This window comes from Scyliorhinus torazame, chromosome 10, assembly GCF_047496885.1.
Source record: "Scyliorhinus torazame isolate Kashiwa2021f chromosome 10, sScyTor2.1, whole genome shotgun sequence".
Taxonomy (NCBI): Eukaryota; Metazoa; Chordata; class Chondrichthyes; order Carcharhiniformes; family Scyliorhinidae; genus Scyliorhinus; species Scyliorhinus torazame.
The window spans coordinates 577097-593473 of NC_092716.1; the positions used below are offsets into that span (position 1 = coordinate 577097).

The following is a 16377-nucleotide window of genomic DNA, read 5'->3' on the forward strand; positions in this document are numbered from 1 at the left end:
CTAGGGGCGGGGTCTCGATATCGGGGGCGGGGGCTCCGTCACTAGGGGCAGCGTCTCGGTTTCTAAGGGCGGGGTCTCGATATCGGGGGCGGGGTCCCGGTATCTAGGGGCGGGGTCCCGGTTTCTAAGGGCGGGGCCTCGATATCAGGGGGCGGGGTCCCGGTATCAGGGGGCGGGGTCCCGGTATCAGGGGGCGGGGTCCCGGTTTCTAAGGGCGGGGTCCCGGTTTCTAAGGGCGGGGTCTCGATATCAGGGGGCGGGGTTATGGCTGCCGCCGCTCGGCTGCTCAATAATGGCCGCCCGATTCCGCTTTTGGGCCTCGGCACCTGGAAGGTAAGAGCGGCCCGAGACAGGGGCTGAGCCCGGAGCGCCGGCCCGAGACAGGGGCTGAGCCCGGAGCGCCGGCCCGAGACAGGGGCTGAGCCCGGAGCGCCGGCCCGAGACAGGGGCTGAGCCCGGAGCGCCGGCCCGAGACAGGGGCTGAGCCCGGAGCGCCGGCCCGAGACAGGGGCTGAGCCCGGAGCGCCGGCCCGAGACAGGGGCTGAGCCCGGAGCGCCGGCCCGAGACAGGGGCTGAGCCCGGAGCGCCGGCCCGGACTTTCCTCCTCATTCACACCGTCAGACACCCCCCCCAACTGGAGAAAACTCCTCAACACAGCGGCCCCGCCCCCATCCCCCCGCCCGGCCCCGCCCGGCCCCGCCCCCATCCCCCCGCCCGGCCCCGCCCCCATCCCCCGCCCGGCCCCGCCCCCATCCCCCGCCCGGCCCCGCCCCCATCCCCCGCCCGGCCCCGCCCCCATCCCCCGCCCGGCCCCGCCCCCATCCCCCGCCCGGCCCCGCCCCCATCCCCCGCCCGGCCCCGCCCCCATCCCCCGCCCGGCCCCGCCCCCATCCCCCGCCCCCATCCCCCGCCCGGCCCCGCCCCCATCCCCCCGCCCGGCCCCGCCCCCATCCCCCCGCCCGGCCCCGCCCCCATCCCCCCGCCCGGCCCCGCCCCCATCCCCCCGCCCGGCCCCGCCCCCATCCCCCCGCCCGGCCCCGCCCCCATCCCCCGCCCGGCCCCGCCCCCATCCCCCCGCCCGCCCCCATCCCCATCCCCCGCCCGGCCCCGCCCCCATCCCCCGCCCGGCCCCGCCCCCATCCCCCGCCCGGCCCCGCCCCCATCCCCCCGCCCGGCCCCGCCCCCATCCCCCCGCCCGGCCCCGCCCCCATCCCCCCGCCCGGCCCCGCCCCGCCCCCATCCCCCCGCCCGGCCCCGCCCCCATCCCCCCGCCCGGCCCCGCCCCCCCCCGAGCCCGTCCCCTCCAGCCCCGCCCCATCCCACTGGCCCCGCCCTGCTGTGCAGTCAGGGAGGTAGGTACACCCGCTGTGCAGTCAGGGAGGTAGGTACACCCGCTGTGCAGTCAGGGAGGTAGGTACACCCGCTGTGCAGTCAGGGAGGTAGGTACACCCGCTGTGCAGTCAGGGAGGTAGGTACACCCGCTGTGCAGTCAGGGAGGTAGGTACACCCGCTGTGCAGTCAGGGAGGTAGGTACACCCGCTGTGCAGTCAGGGAGGTAGGTACACCCGCTGTGCAGTCAGGGAGGTAGGTACACCCGCTGTGCAGTCAGGGAGGTAGGTACACCCGCTGTGCAGTCAGGGAGGTAGGTACACCCGCTGTGCAGTCAGGGAGGTAGGTACACCCGCTGTGCAGTCAGGGAGGTAGGTACACCCGCTGTGCAGTCAGGGAGGTAGGTACACCCGCTGTGCAGTCAGGGAGGTAGGTACACCCGCTGTGCAGTCAGAGAGGTAGGTACACCCGCTGTGCAGTCAGGGTGGTAGGTACACCCGCTGTGCAGTCAGGGAGGTAGGTACACCCGCTGTGCAGTCAGAGAGGTAGGTACACCCGCTGTGCAGTCAGGGTGGTAGGTACACCCGCTGTGCAGTCAGGGAGGTAGGTACACCCGCTGTGCAGTCAGGGAGGTAGGTACACCCGCTGTGCAGTCAGGGAGGTAGGTACACCCGCTGTGCAGTCAGGGAGGTAGGTACACCCGCTGTGCAGTCAGGGAGGTAGGTACACCCGCAGTGCAGTCAGGGAGGTAGGTACACCCGCTGTGCAGTCAGGGAGGTAGGTACACCCGCTGTGCAGTCAGGGAGGTAGGTACACCCGCAGTGCAGTCAGGGAGGTAGGTACACCCGCTGTGCAGTCAGGGAGGTAGGTACACCCGCTGTGCAGTCAGGGAGGTAGGTACACCCGCTGTGCAGTCAGGGAGGTAGGTACACCCGCTGTGCTGTTAGGGAGGTAGGTACACCCGCAGTGCAGTCAGGGAGGTAGGTACACCCGCTGTGCAGTCAGAGAGGTAGGTACACCCGCTGTGCAGTCAGGGTGGTAGGTACACCCGCAGTGCAGTCAGGGAGGTAGGTACACCCGCTGTGCAGTCAGGGAGGTAGGTACACCCGCTGTGCTGTTAGGGAGGTAGGTACACCCGCTGTGCTGTTAGGGAGGGAGTTCCAGGATGTTGACCCAGCGACAGTGAAGGAACGGCCGATATAGTCAGGATGATGAGAGACTTGGAGGGGAACCTCCAGGTGGTGGGGATTTCAGGCATTCTGTCCGACGAGATGGTAGTGGCCGTGGGTTTGGAAGGTGCTGTCTAAGGCAGTGTTTTTCAATTTTTTTTCCTTAAAACCACTTATACCAACCGGCCGACCTTCGCCATGCATCTTTTCGCTTATCTTTAATGTGACAGGTAAGCCAGCTTGATCCTCACGGTCTCATTGCTTTGTTATTCAATGTTACATTGCTGTTAAGGACTTCAGCTGACAATGAAATTCTCGCTGCACCGTTTGAAAAAATCAAGAGGGAGTGCGGCACCGGAGCACAGTGGCTCGCACTGTTGCTTCACAGCTCCAGGGCCCCAGGTTCGATTCCCAGCTTGGGTCACTGTCTGTGCGGAATCTGCACGTTCTCCCCGTGTCTGCGTGGGTTTCCTCCGGGTGCTCTTGAGGAATTGAACAAAGGAAAGAGTGGGATGACCAGTTAGGATAGTGTAGAAGTATACCCTAATGTAGGAAAGCAGAAGAATAGGATAGAACATTGTAGACATTAATTCGGCTTGCAGGGAGTAAACAAAGAGATTGGGCAAAGCATGGCAAGAGGGGGATGGGTAACTATTAGGACCGATTCTTTGCACAAAGGATGCTGCAAAGGATGCAGGGAGAAAGAGGCCCAAGGAGGAGGAATGTATAATGTGCCTATCAGGGGTTGTGAAGGTCAGGTTATATGGCCAGGTCAAGGAATGTGGGAAAAGGACCTATAAGAATCTTGTATTCGTACCATTACCTTATTTGGTCGGGTGTATGTGGAACTTAATACTGCATGAATGTATATGAGAACACATGTTTTGCCTTCTTTGTTCACTCACTCTGGGGAAGTTGGCGACTGGTGGTCTCTGCATTTGTCACGGTGAGTGAGGCTTGCAAGCCGGGTGAACTAAAATAAAACAATACCTACAAATCCGAACTCAGGCTTTTGATTGAGACCAGACTGGACAGAAATAACTCAATTCTATCATTTGGTGGTGGCGGTTGGGATTTCAACAGGCGATCACCGGTCATCTGCGAAATCAGGATTAAACTGATCTCGGACAGGGAGAGAGGAAATGGGCCCGCGGCGTGAGTAGCTGGAAAATAACCATGTCGGTTTTCCTCTGTCTCGTAGTCTGATAAAGTTTAATCACTCGCACATGGTCAGGTAAGATCATTTGACGAAATCAAAGGTCAGTCTGGCGGATTAGAAAACTTAATTTCAGTCGATGTAGGTACGGCTGAGGTAATGGAAATTGAGGGAATATCGAGTGATAATTCAGTTGGAAATTGAGGGAATATCGCTGTGATAGTTCAGTTCCGTGCATGTGGGTTGAAAATTAAAATTGGTTACATTAAATTACACTTTAATTTGGTTAAGATCTTTAACGGGTTGAGGGAATGTCACAGAGACAATTCAGTAAGACAGATATGTCTTATGAGTGAAAAAGTTGGGAGATGAATGGCCACTAGGGGGAACCAAAGACTTGGAAATGATTAGGAAATTTCAGGAAAAGTATCTGGAAAAAGAGGGGAGCTAAATTAACAACTCAGAAATGGTTGGAATCATCTTCTGACTGCATATGTGAAATAAATTGGGAAATTATTGGTTTTAAGGAATATAAGGTTAAGGAGCAGGATAAGCTCTAAAGCATTGTTCAAGTGCGAGCGTGGTGATTCTGGGGTAGTGGAAAAGCCCCTGTGGCTTCAGGAGAGTTTGAATTTACTTTATATTTTGGGGAAAGAATTTATCTTTTCTTTGAGTTTTATTTACAGTTTTGAAGAAGGGAAAAGGGAGGCCACTGTCCTTTACATTGTGTTTTTTTTTGTCAAATTCAAACTTTTATTGTCCAGTTGGTTGAGATGAATGAAAGCATAATGCTTTGAATTCCTTTTGTTTGAGTGGAGATCTCGGTGGATGAATGAGTGTAATAAGAAGTTGTGAACTTCCTCTAGTATACCTAGTTTTTAAAATTTGTGTTTTGCAAACCAAGTTGCACATCAATTAGGAGGTATACACGGCAGTTAAAGTGAGATTTAAAACGGGATAAGTATTTGAAAATCCGTAATAAGGTGACTTCTGGTTGTGGCTATGCCTAGGTAGGTCGCACGTTCATCAGCTCCCGCCAAGAACGGACTTTTGGGCCCTTTTGAGGAGCCCCAGCGGCACTTGTACGACGGTTCCCCGGTGTGGGAGGGTGATAGTAAGGTTCCCCCGGCACTGTATGGAGTGGACCAGGAGTGGAGCGATCAAAAAAGTGGTTTTGGAGCAGCGAAGAGAGCGGAGGAGGAAAAACAAGATGGCGGCGGGTGGAGATCAAGCAGCGTGGGCGCAGTGGTTGCGGGAGCAGCAAGAGTTCCTTAAAAACTGCTTTGCGAAGCTCAGAGCAGAAATGCTGGTGCCAATGAAGGCGTCGATCGAAAGGCTGGTGGAGACCCAGAAGGCCCAAGGGGCAGCGATTCGAGAGGTGCGGCAGAAGGCCTCAGAGAACGAGGATGAGATTTTGGGCCTGGCGGTGAAGGTGGAGGCGCACGAGGCGCTACACAAGAAGTGGCAGGAGAAGTTTGAGGACCTGGAGAACAGGTCGAGGAGGAAGAATCTTCGGATTCTGGGACTCCCTGAAGGAGTGGAGGGGTCCGACGCTGGGGCATATGTAGCTACAATGCTCAACATGCTGATGGGCGCGGGAGCTTTCCCGAGGCTCCTGGAGCTGGATGGGGCACATCGAGTCCTGGCAAGGAGGCTTAAAGCCAACGAGCCGCCAAGGGCTGTAGTGGTGAGGTTCCACCGCTTTATGGACAGAGAGTACGTCCGGGGATGGGCGAAGAAAGAACGGAGCAGCAGGTGGGAGAATACGGAGATCCGTGTCTACCAGGACTGGAGTGCGGAGATGGCCAAGAAGAGGGTTGGTTTTAATCGGGCCAAGGCGGTTCTCCATCGGAAGGGGGTGAAGTTTGGAATGCTGCAGCCAGCGCCATTGTGGGTCACGTTTCAGGACCGTCACCACTATTTTGAGACGCCAGATGAGGCGTGGACCTTTATTCAGACTGAAAAGCTGGACTCGAACTGAGGGTTTGTTGTGGGGGGGGGGGGGGGGGTGGGTTTACTGTATTTTGGGGGTTTCAGGTTGGGAAGAGGGGAAATGGGAAGGGGTGAGTGGATATGATGTGGGGGCTGTGTGAGAGTGTGGGCGCCGGTACTGCAGGGGCAGGTCCCCGCTGATGATGGGGGGGTTGGAAGCCCGGGGTTGGGGAGCGGGGGCGAGGTCGCAGAAAAAGGAGCTGCGCCATGGGGCGGTGCCGGCTCGCATGGAGAGCGCGGGCCTTTTCCCGCGCTACGCAAGGGAGGGGCGGGGCCTTGGGGGGAAGGGTGGTGCTGGAGGAGAGTGCACAGTGATCGACAGGGGGAGGTGGGGGGATTCCCACACTGGGGGGGTCGTTGGAATGGCGGGAGTGGCCGGGGTCAGCAGGAGTCAGCTAGCTTACGGGAGTGTAATAGGGGGAGCAGAATGGCTGGACGATGATCTGGCTGGGGGGGGGAGGGGCGGGGGACGGGACTGGATTGCTGCTGTATTGGCCAAAGGGGAGCTGGAGGTAGAAGAGTGAGTCGGGCGGGGGTCCACCGCCTGGGGGACTGGAGGGTGCGGGAGGCGCGGGCACGTGGCTGGCCTAAAAAAGGGGGATGGCTAGTCGGGGGGGGGGGCGGCGAGTAGCCCCCTGATCCAGCTAAGAACATGAAATGTGAGGGGCCTGAATGGGCCGGTCAAGAGGGCCCGGGTGTTCGCGCACTTAAACGGGACTGAAGGCAGACGTGGTCATGCTCCAGGAGACACACTTGAAGGTGGTAGATCAGGTCAGGCTGAGAAAGGGATGGGTAGGGCAGGTCTTTCACTCGGGGCTGGATGCGAAGAATAGAGGGGTTGCAATACTCGTGGGGAATCGGGTGTCGTTTGAGGCGATGAATATTGTGGCGGATAATGGAGGTCGATACATGATGGTGAGTGGTAGGTTGCAGGGGACGCAGGTGGTACTGGTGAACGTATATGCCCCGAATTGGGATGATGCCGGATTTATGAAACGTATGTTGGGTCGGATCCCGGATCTGGAGGCAGGGAGCTTGATAATGGGGTGGGGGGGGTCTTCAACGAGGTGCTGGACCCAGCACTGGACATTTCCAGGTCCAGGATGGGTAAGAGGCCGGCTGCGTCCAAGGTGCTCGGGGGGTTTATGGACCAGATGGGGGGAGTGGATCCGTGGAGGTTTGCCAGGCCGGTGGCCAAAGAATTTTCTTTTTTCTCCCACGTCCATAAAGCCTATTCCCAGATAGATTTCTTTATAATGAGTCGGGCACTAATCCCGAAAGTGGAGGGAACGGAATATTTGGCTATAGCCATCTCGGACCATGCCCCGCATTGGGTGGAGCTTGAGTTGGGGGAGGAGAGGGACCAGCGCCCGTTGTGGCACCTCGATGTGGGACTGTTGGCAGATGAGGAGGTGGGCGGGCGGATCCGGGGGTGTATTCAAAGATACATGGAGGCCAATGACAATGGGGACGTGCAGGTGGGGGTAGTCTGGGAAGCACTGAAGGCGGTGGTTAGGGGAGAGCTCATTTCCATTAGGGCCCATAGGGAGAAGAGAGAGAGGAGGGAGAGATTGGTGGAGGAGATATTAAGGGTGGACAGGAGCTATGCAGAGGCCCTCGAGGAGGGGCTGCTTAGGGAGCGACAAAACCTCCAAATGGAATTTGATTTATTGATCACGGGAAAAGCAGAGGCGCAGTGGATGAAAATACAGGGGGCGGTGTATGAGTATGGGGAGAAGGCGAGACGGATGCAGACACATCAGCTTCGTAAGAGGGAGGCAGCGAGGGAGATTGGTGGAATTAGAGATAGAGGGGGAATACGGTGCGGAGTGCGGTGAGAATAAACAAGGTATTTAGGGACTTCTATGGGGATCTGTACAGGTCTGAGCCCCCGGAAGGAGGGGGGAGGGGATGCGGCGATTCTTGGACCAACTGAGGTTCCCGAGGGTGGAGGAGGAGCAGGTGGCTGGTTTGGAGACGCCAATTGGGCTGGAGGAGCTGGTTAAAGGATTGGGGAGCATGCAGGTGGGTACGGCCCCGGGACCGGATGGGTTCCCGGTTGAATTATACAGAAAGTATGTTGACCTGTTGGGCTCGTTGCTGGTTAGAACTTTCAATGAGGCGAGGGAGGAGGGGACCCTGCCCCCGACAATGTCCCGGGCGCTGATCTCGTTGATTTTGAAGCGGGATAAGGATCCATTGCAATGTGGATCATATTGGCCGATTTAGCTCCTCGATGTAGACGCTAAGTTGTTGGCGAAGGTGCTAGCGACGAGGATTGAGGACTGTGTCCCGGGGGTGATCCATGAGGACCAGGCGGGGTTAGTGAAGGGCAGGCAGTTAAACACGAATGTGCGGATGCTCTTAAATGTGATCATGATGCCCTCGGTGGAGGGGGAAGTGGAGGTAGTGGTGGCTATGGACGCGGAGAAGGCCTTTGATCGGGTGGAGTGGGAGTATCTCTGGGAAGTGCTTGGGAGGTTTTGGTTTGGGGAAGGGTTCATAAGATGGGTCTGGCTGTTATATGGGGCCCCAGTGGCGAGTGTGGCTACGAACCGGCGGAGGTCGGAGTACCGCGGGACGAGGCAGGGGTGTCCCTTATCCCCCTTGTTGGTTTCCACTGGCAATTGAGCCGCTGGCCATGGCACTGAGGGAGTCTAGGAACTGGAGGGGATTGGTCCGGTGGGGGGAGGAACACCAGGTGTCGTTATATGCTGATGACCTGTTGTTATATGTTGCAGAACCAGTGCAGGGGATGGCGGAGGTTATGCGGATCCTTAGGGAGTTTGGGGACTTCTCGTGCTATAAGCTCAACGTGGGGAAGAGTGAGCTCTTTGTGGTGCATGCGGGGGACCAGGGAAGGAGGATAGACGAGCTACCGCTGAAGAGGGCGGAGAGGAGCTTCAGGGGATCCAGGTAGCTAGGAGCTGGGGGGCCCTGCACAAGCTCAATTTGACACGGTTGGTGGAGCAGATGGAGGAGGACTTCAAGAGATGGGTTATGCTGCCACTCTCCCTGGCGGGTAGGGTGCAGTCGGTTAAGATGACGGTCCTCCCAAGGTTCCTGTTTGTGTTCCAGTGCCTGCCCATCCTAATCCCCAAGGCTTTTTAAAAACGGTTAAGCGGGAGTATTATGGGATTCGTATGGGCGAATAAGACCCCGAGGTGAAGAGGATGTTTTTGGAGTGTAGCAGGGACAGGGGGGGCTAGCGCTGCCGAATCTATGTGGCTATTATTGGGCAGCTAATGTGGCAATGATTCGTAAGTGGATAATGGAGGGAGAGGGGGCGGCGTGGAAGAGGCGAGAGGTGGCGTCTTTGTGGGTAAGAGTCTGGGAGCGCTGGTGACAAGGTTCACCACAAATCCGGTGGTGGCGGCGACTCTGAAGATCTGGGGGCAGTGGAGGCGACATAGGGGCGAGGTGGGGGCCTCGGTCTGGTCCCCGATACGAGAAAACCACAGGTTAATTCCGGGTAGGATGGATGGGGGGTTTTTGAGCTGGCCCAGGCGGGGATTAGAAGAATGGGGGACCTATTCATCGATGGGACTTTTGCAAGCCGAGGGGCGCTAGTGGAGAAATTTGGGTTACCTCCCGGGAATGCTTTTAGGTACGTGCAAGTGAGGGCGTTTGTGAGACGGCAGGTGAGGGAATTTCCGCTGCTCCCAGCACGAAGGATTCAGGACAGGGTGATTTTGGGTGTATGGGTTGGAGATGGCAAGGTCTTGGCGATCTGTCAGGAGCTGCAGGAGGCCTCAGTGGAGGAGTTAAAGGGTAAGTGGGAGGAGGAGCTGGGGGAGGAGCTGGATGAAGATCTGTGGGCTGATGCCCTGAGTAGGGTTAATTCTTCCTCCTCTTGCGCCAGGCTCAGCCTAATACAGTTCAAATTTGTCCATAGGGCACATATGACAGGGGCGAGGATGAGTAGGTTTTTTGGGATGCAGGACAGGTGTGTGAGGTGCTCGGGGAGCCCAGCAAATCACGCCACATGTTCTGGACATGCCCGGCGCTGGAGGGGTTCTGGAGGGGCTTTGCGAGGACTATGTCCAAAGTGGTGAACACCCGGGTCAAGCCGAGCTGGGGGATAGCATTGTGGTATTATAGGTATTACGGTACCTGATAGGCTAAAGCACCATTGGTGGAAACTGTATGCTTTCTATTGGCTAGAGGGTACAATAGCTCCGCCCTGATAGGCGGAGTATAAGAACCCGTGCCACCCCAGCAGCCCTCATTCTGTACCTGAGCTGCTGGGGAAACATCTAGCTTATTAAAGCCTTCAGTTGGACTACAACCTCACTTTAGTGGTCATTGATCGTGCATCAATTTAATAAGCTGGATTTTAAGAAGAAAGGATGGAGCTCCGAATCAAGCCAGAGTGTCTGCAACTCAGCCCCCACGCGGCGAACTCAGCGGCAATCTTTAAGCACTGGCTGGCGTGCTTTAAAGGATATCTCGAGACGGCCGAAAACGCACCCACGGGAGAGCAGAAACTGCACGTCCTGCACTCAAGGGTGAGCCTGGAGATTTCCACTCTCATCGAGGAAGCGGAAGACTTTGATGCAGCAATCGAGCTGCTAAAAGCATTATATTCGCCCGGTAAACCAGGGCTACGCCCGGCACCTGCTTGCAACAAGGCGACAAACCCTGGGGGAAATCGCTGGAGGAATTCTACCGCGCACTCCTGGTGCTGGGAAGAAGCTGCGGCTGCCCGCATGTTTCGGCGAGCGAACACACGGAACCCTTAGACCGGGATGCTTTCGTGGCAGGTATGCTTTTGTCACAAATTCGCCAGCGCCTGTTAGAGAAGGACACCCTGGGTCTCAGGGAGGCACGGGTCCTTGCAGGCTCCCTGGACGTGGCCTCCAGGAATGCCCGCGCCTACGTTCCCGACCGCGCAGCAGTCCCCTGGGCAGCATGGAACCCCGCAGCGGCCGTCCCAGAGACTTCCGTAGATTAATCCAGTAGATTTATTTGTTCTTGAGGGCAGCACGGTAGCATTGTGGATAGCACAATTGCTTCACAGCTCCAGGGTCCCAGGTTCGATTCCCGGCTTGGGTCACTGTCTGTGCGGAGTCTGCACGTCCTCCCCGTGTGTGCGTGGGTTTCCTCCGGGTGCTCCGGTTTCCTCCCACAGTCCAAAGATGTGCGGGTTAGGTGGATTGGCCATGCTAAATTGCCCATAGTGTCCAAAATTGCCCTTAGTGTTGGGTTACTGGGTTATGGGGATAGGGTGGAGGTGTGGACCTTGGGTAGGGTGCTCTTTCCAAGAGCCGGTGCAGACTCGATGGGCCGAATGCACTGTAAATTCTATGATTCTATGATTCCTCCTCTGGGACCTCACTCCCAACCTGGCTGGCAGCACCCGGACCCATCCTGCTCCGAAAACACGTGCGGGCGCACAAGTCGGACCCGTTGGTCGAGAGGGTCCATCTGCCCCATGCTAACCCCCAGTATGCCTACGTGGCGTACCCCGACGGCCGACAAGATACGGTCTCCCTACGAGACCTGGCGCCCGCCGGATCCCCACGCACACCCCAGCCACCAGTCCCTCCCACCCCCTCCACCGGGGCACCTTCGAGGAGGATCGGTTCTTCCGCCGGTCCCGTCTAGGCCCCCCCACCCACCGACGCTCCCTGCAGGCGTTCCCTTCCCAGGTCAACCGTTTTCCCCACCAGCGCCGTCTAGGGGTGACGAAGCTGCCATGGAGATCGAAGCCACGCTCCCGGAGTCACAGAAGCCCGAGCCTCCACCGCAGTCACCACCGAGGCTCTGACGATCACAGAGGACAACCAGGGCCCCCGATCGACTGATTGCTTCATTTTAACTGTAATCTGTAAATATAAACCATCAAATGTTCATAGCTCCCAGACTTGTAAATAGTTACTAAACACTGTACGAAATGAAATGAAAATCGCTCATTGTCACAAGTAGGCTTCAATGAAGTTACTGTGAAAAGCCCCTAGTCGCCACATTCCAGCGCCTGTTCGGGGAGGCTGGTACGGGAATTGAACTGTGCTGCTGGCCTGCCTTGGTCAGCTTTAAAAGCCAGCGATTTAGCCCAGTGAGCTAAACCAGCCCCTAGTACTGAGGTATTACGATACCTCCATAACTAATTATACCATGTTGTTATGTTTTGTAGTTTCTGGCCACCACCCCCGCCGGACTTTTTTTAACAGGGGGTGAATGTGGTATTATAGGTATTACGGCACGTGATAGGCTAAAGCACCATTGGTGGAAACTGTATGCTTTCTATTGGTTAGAATGTATGATAGCTCCGCCCTGATAGGTGGGGTATAAGAACCCGTGCCGCCCCAGCAGCCCTCATTCTGTACCTGAGCTGCTGGGGAAACATCTAGCTTATTAAAGCCTTCAGTTGGACTATAACCTCGCTTTAGTGGTCATTGATCGTGCATCAAGCATTATTTGGGGTATCGGACGCCGGTGTTCTGGCCTTTGCGTCCCTGGTAGTCCGGCGGAGGATCCTACTAATGTGGAGGGATGCGTAGCCCCCAAGTGTGGAAGCTTGGATTAACAATATGGCAGGGTTCATCAAGCTGGAAAGGATAAAAGAACAGCACAGGAACAGGCCCTTCGGCCCTCCAAGCACGTGCCAACCATGCTGCACGACTAAACTACAATCTTCTACACTTCCTGGGTCCGTATCCCTCTATTCCCATCCTATTCATGTATTTGTCAAGATGCCCCTTAAACATCACTATCGTCCCTGCTTCCACCACCTCCTCCGGTAGCGAGTTCCAGGCACCCACTACCCTCTGTGTTAAAAAAAACTTGCCTCGTACATCTACTCTAAACCTTGCCCCTCTCACCTTAAACCTATGCCCCCTAGTAATTGACCCCTCTACCCTGGGGAAAAGCCTCTGACTATCCACTCTGCCTATGCCCCTCATAATTTTGTAGACCTCTATCGGGTCACCCCTCAACCTCCGTCATTCCAGTGAGAACAAACCGAGTTTATTCAACTGCTCCTCATAGCTAATGCCCTCCATACCAGGCAACATTCTGGTAAATCTCTTCTGCACCCTCTATAAAGCCTCCACGTCCTTCTGGTGGTGTGGCGACCAGAATTGAACACTATACTCCAAGTGTGGCCTAACTAAGGTTCTATACAGCTGCAACATGACTTGCCAATTCTTACACTCAATGCCTCGGCCAATGAAGGCAAGCATGCCGTATGCCTTCTTGACTACCTTCTCCACCTGTGTTGCCCCTTTCAGTGACCTGTGGACCTGTACACCTAGATCTCTCTGACTTTCAATACTCTTGAGGGTTCTACCATTCACTGTATATTCCCTACCTGCATTAGACCTTCCAAAATGCATTACCTCACATTTGTCTGAATTAAACTCCATCTGCCATCTCTCTGCCCAAGTCTCCAAACAATCTAAATCCTGCTGTATCCTCTGACAGTCCTCATCGCTATCCGCAATTCCATTAACCTTTGTGTCGTCTGCAAATTTACTCATCAGACCAGTTACATTTTCCTCCAAATCATTTATATATACTACAAACAGCAAAGGTCCCAGCACTGATCCCTGCGGAACACCACTGGTCACAGCCCTCCAATTAGAAAAACATCCTTCCATTGCTACTCTCTGCCTTCTATGACCTAGCCAGTTCTGTATCCACCTTGCCAGCTCACCCCTGATCCCGTGTGACTTCACCTTTTGTACTAGTCTGCCATGAGGGACCTTGTCAAAGGCCTTACTGAAGTCAATATAGACAACATCCACTGCCCTACCTGCATCAATCATCTTTGTGACCTCCTTGAAGGAAAAGAAAAGAAAATCAGTAATGATTAACATTGTGGAAGTTATTTAGAACAGAATTCTTGGGAAGTAAACAAAAAGCAAAATCAAAATGTATAAATTGGGATTTGTAAATGATTAGTTGAACTCGGCATAGTCTTGGCTGTTTATTTAAAAAAAAGGGAAAGAGAACAAAGGAATTTAAAATTAAAATGCGAAGACCAGGCATTCGGTGTGGACAGGGTGCATGGGCTCCTTTGTTAGAGGCAGCCATGGTGTACCTACATTTAAAACATTTTTGTTCTGTGCTCCAAAATTTGTAGAGGTTTCAGTATTTTCTCTATAAACTCACTACACATCAAATTTAAGATTCAGGGATTTTTCATATAGCAAAGATTATGAATTTTTAACTTTATTTTAAGATTATACAGGGGAAAAGGAAGATCCCAGTAGAAAGGAAGAAGGCCATTTTAGAGATGCCCAAACCCCAAACCGTAAGAGGGGCATTGTGGCAGTAAGGGGCTAGAAACACGGGGACCAATGAGACCAGTATTAGGTAGTCGGTGGAAGTGATATGGCACAGCTCCACTGGGTCCTAGTGCCCGCTGAGTTGCAAGAAAGTCACGAGCAGAAGAAATGAAGTTTAGAATGTGAACTACATTGCAGACGGAGTTTTAGGGAATAAAGATATGGGACCGGAGCTTAGATTAGGAGTATTACTTGCAGTATCAGGAAATGAGAATCTGATGGCAGGGAAAGATTAATAAAAATAGATGCAGAAATAAAAAATTCAGATATTAAAACCAATTGATAATGTAAAGGAAATAAGGAAAGCAAACCTAGCAATAGAAAGAATGACAGAGGGTTAATCAGCACACAATTCCAGCACACAATCCAGGGAGACCGATACAGGCCGTAAAAGCAATATCCCTTGACCCGAGGTGCCAAATGCGAGCTGGAGATAATGATCAAAGAGTTAGAACAGCAGGGAATCATTCAAGAAGTCACATATGCATCGACAAATAGCCCACTTCAGGTAGTTAGCAAGCCTGCTGGTACATTTAGAATGGTAACTAATTACAAAGCATTAAATAAGGTCACAAAAAGAAAAAAAAAGAGAAGGATAAACGGTATTTAATAAATCCACAAACTACATTGGAGAAGGTGGCAGGCAAAACTTATTTAACTAGTATAGATTTAGCCAACGGATTCTGGAGTGTTCCGTTAGACCAAGACAGCAGGGAAAAGAGAGCATTTACCTTTGCCACTAAACATTACGTATACTGCAAATTGCCACAAGGATATGGTAATTCCCCAAACCACTTTCAGGAAATAGTAAGGGAGTTGATTAAAGATGATTTGGCTTTAGTATATATTGATGATGTGTTAATTGGAGATGATGAATAGAGGGACACATGTTGAAAGAGTGACCAAAATTATTAAAACACTTAATGAAGCAGGATTTAAGATAGGGTTAAAGAAATGCCAGACTGGCAGGAGCGAAGTCGACTAGGGTACTCAGTGTCAAGGGCAGGTGGGGAAGCCAGTGTTGGGATGAGAAAGAAAGCTGCTAGAATCGCAGCGTATTTGAGACCAGTAGTGGAAGACTTTAGTCTTTATGCTAGACCCATTTATGAAACTTTGAAAGGGGATTTTCGGTGGACCAGTGAAGCACAGAGGAGTTTGGACCAGCTAAAAACAGCTGTAGAAACATCCGGGCCATTAGAGGAGAGACACGAAGAGGACGATTTGAGCATTAAATTTGATCTGTACACAAATGGATATAGTATGGTGCTTGTTAATCATAGTACTCCGACACCTATCAAACATTGACAGGAAATTGGGCAAGGGCTGAACAAAAGTTTTCGGACATCGCAAAGTGTCTGGCAGCCATAATAAAAAGGATAGCAGAGATTGAAAATTTATCAGCCGTGAAGAAAATTTATGTCACAACTGAATTTTTAGAATTGACAGAGTTGACCAAGAGACAGGGTTGCCAGCAAGGCGCAAATACAGCTCGATGGGAAAGATGGGAAATCATTCTTTTAAACCCTGCCTTAATGTTTATTCATAACATTAAAAAGGGACAGAAACTTGATAAATCAGTTAGCAGAACAGAATTGGGAAATGCTTGGGTGGTATATACGGATGGTAGTAAAGTTAAGGAGGATGAGGAACAAGCCAGATGGGCATCCATTTTTTTTTTTTAATTCAGGAAAGAAAATGGTGGAGAAACAGGGAGTAAAGAAACAGGGACTGGCATAGAAAAAACTGAGACAGCAGTACTGGAAGAATGGTCATTAGAGTATGCAGGCCCTCTTTTTTTCTAGGAGCAGCAAAAGTAATTTGTACTTTTTAATCAAAGCTGATAGCAGCACGGGGGACGTTGAATTAGAAAATCAGTGGCATCTGGAGCAAAGGAATTGTATCAGAACTAAAACATTCGACCCAATTCAATAATAACGGGGATTATTATAATCCATAAGCAACCTATCGGCAGAAAACAAAGAAACATAATCAGTAAGGAGTTGAGAATATGGGATGATAGGTCACGGGCTGTTATTAATGGACCCCAGTTTAAAATGATTCATTGTCAACATAATGAAACATCGTGTCAAGGATGTGGCACATTTTGTAGCCCAGTAGTTTGGACAAGGAGTAATCATATGAGACCTAGGAGAATGGCAGATATAGAGCATTCAGGTGAGTTGATATTACATTTAGAACGACAGAAATGGGGAAATGCTTCGGCTCCCAGGGAAATTTGGGGAATTTAGTTTGTCATGATTGTTTTGTGAAACATCAGGCAACACTGATGATTGAAGTTTGTGACCACAAGATAGATTTGGACCATGGGATGGTGTGATAATGATAAATTGTAATTACTGCAGAGAAAACCAAGCTGATGACGAAGCGATTGGGAAAAGATGTGCAGGATTGTGGAGAAGTGACAAACTTGTGGTACCA

At 53.2% G+C, this 16377-nt stretch overlaps 1 protein-coding gene across 3 annotated transcripts in view; it reads left to right on the forward strand.

The window, feature by feature from the left end:
* The first annotated feature begins 233 nt into the window (after positions 1-233).
* LOC140430292 (aldo-keto reductase family 1 member B1) overlaps positions 234-16377 on the forward strand; it is a 91528-nt gene continuing 75384 nt past the window's right edge. For all 3 annotated transcript variants that reach the window (XM_072517712.1, XM_072517710.1, XM_072517711.1), the window contains exon 1: positions 234-333. In XM_072517712.1, coding sequence (XP_072373813.1) covers positions 265-333 — 69 coding nt within the window. In that variant the 5' untranslated portion in view covers positions 234-264. The remainder of the gene's footprint in view (positions 334-16377) is intronic.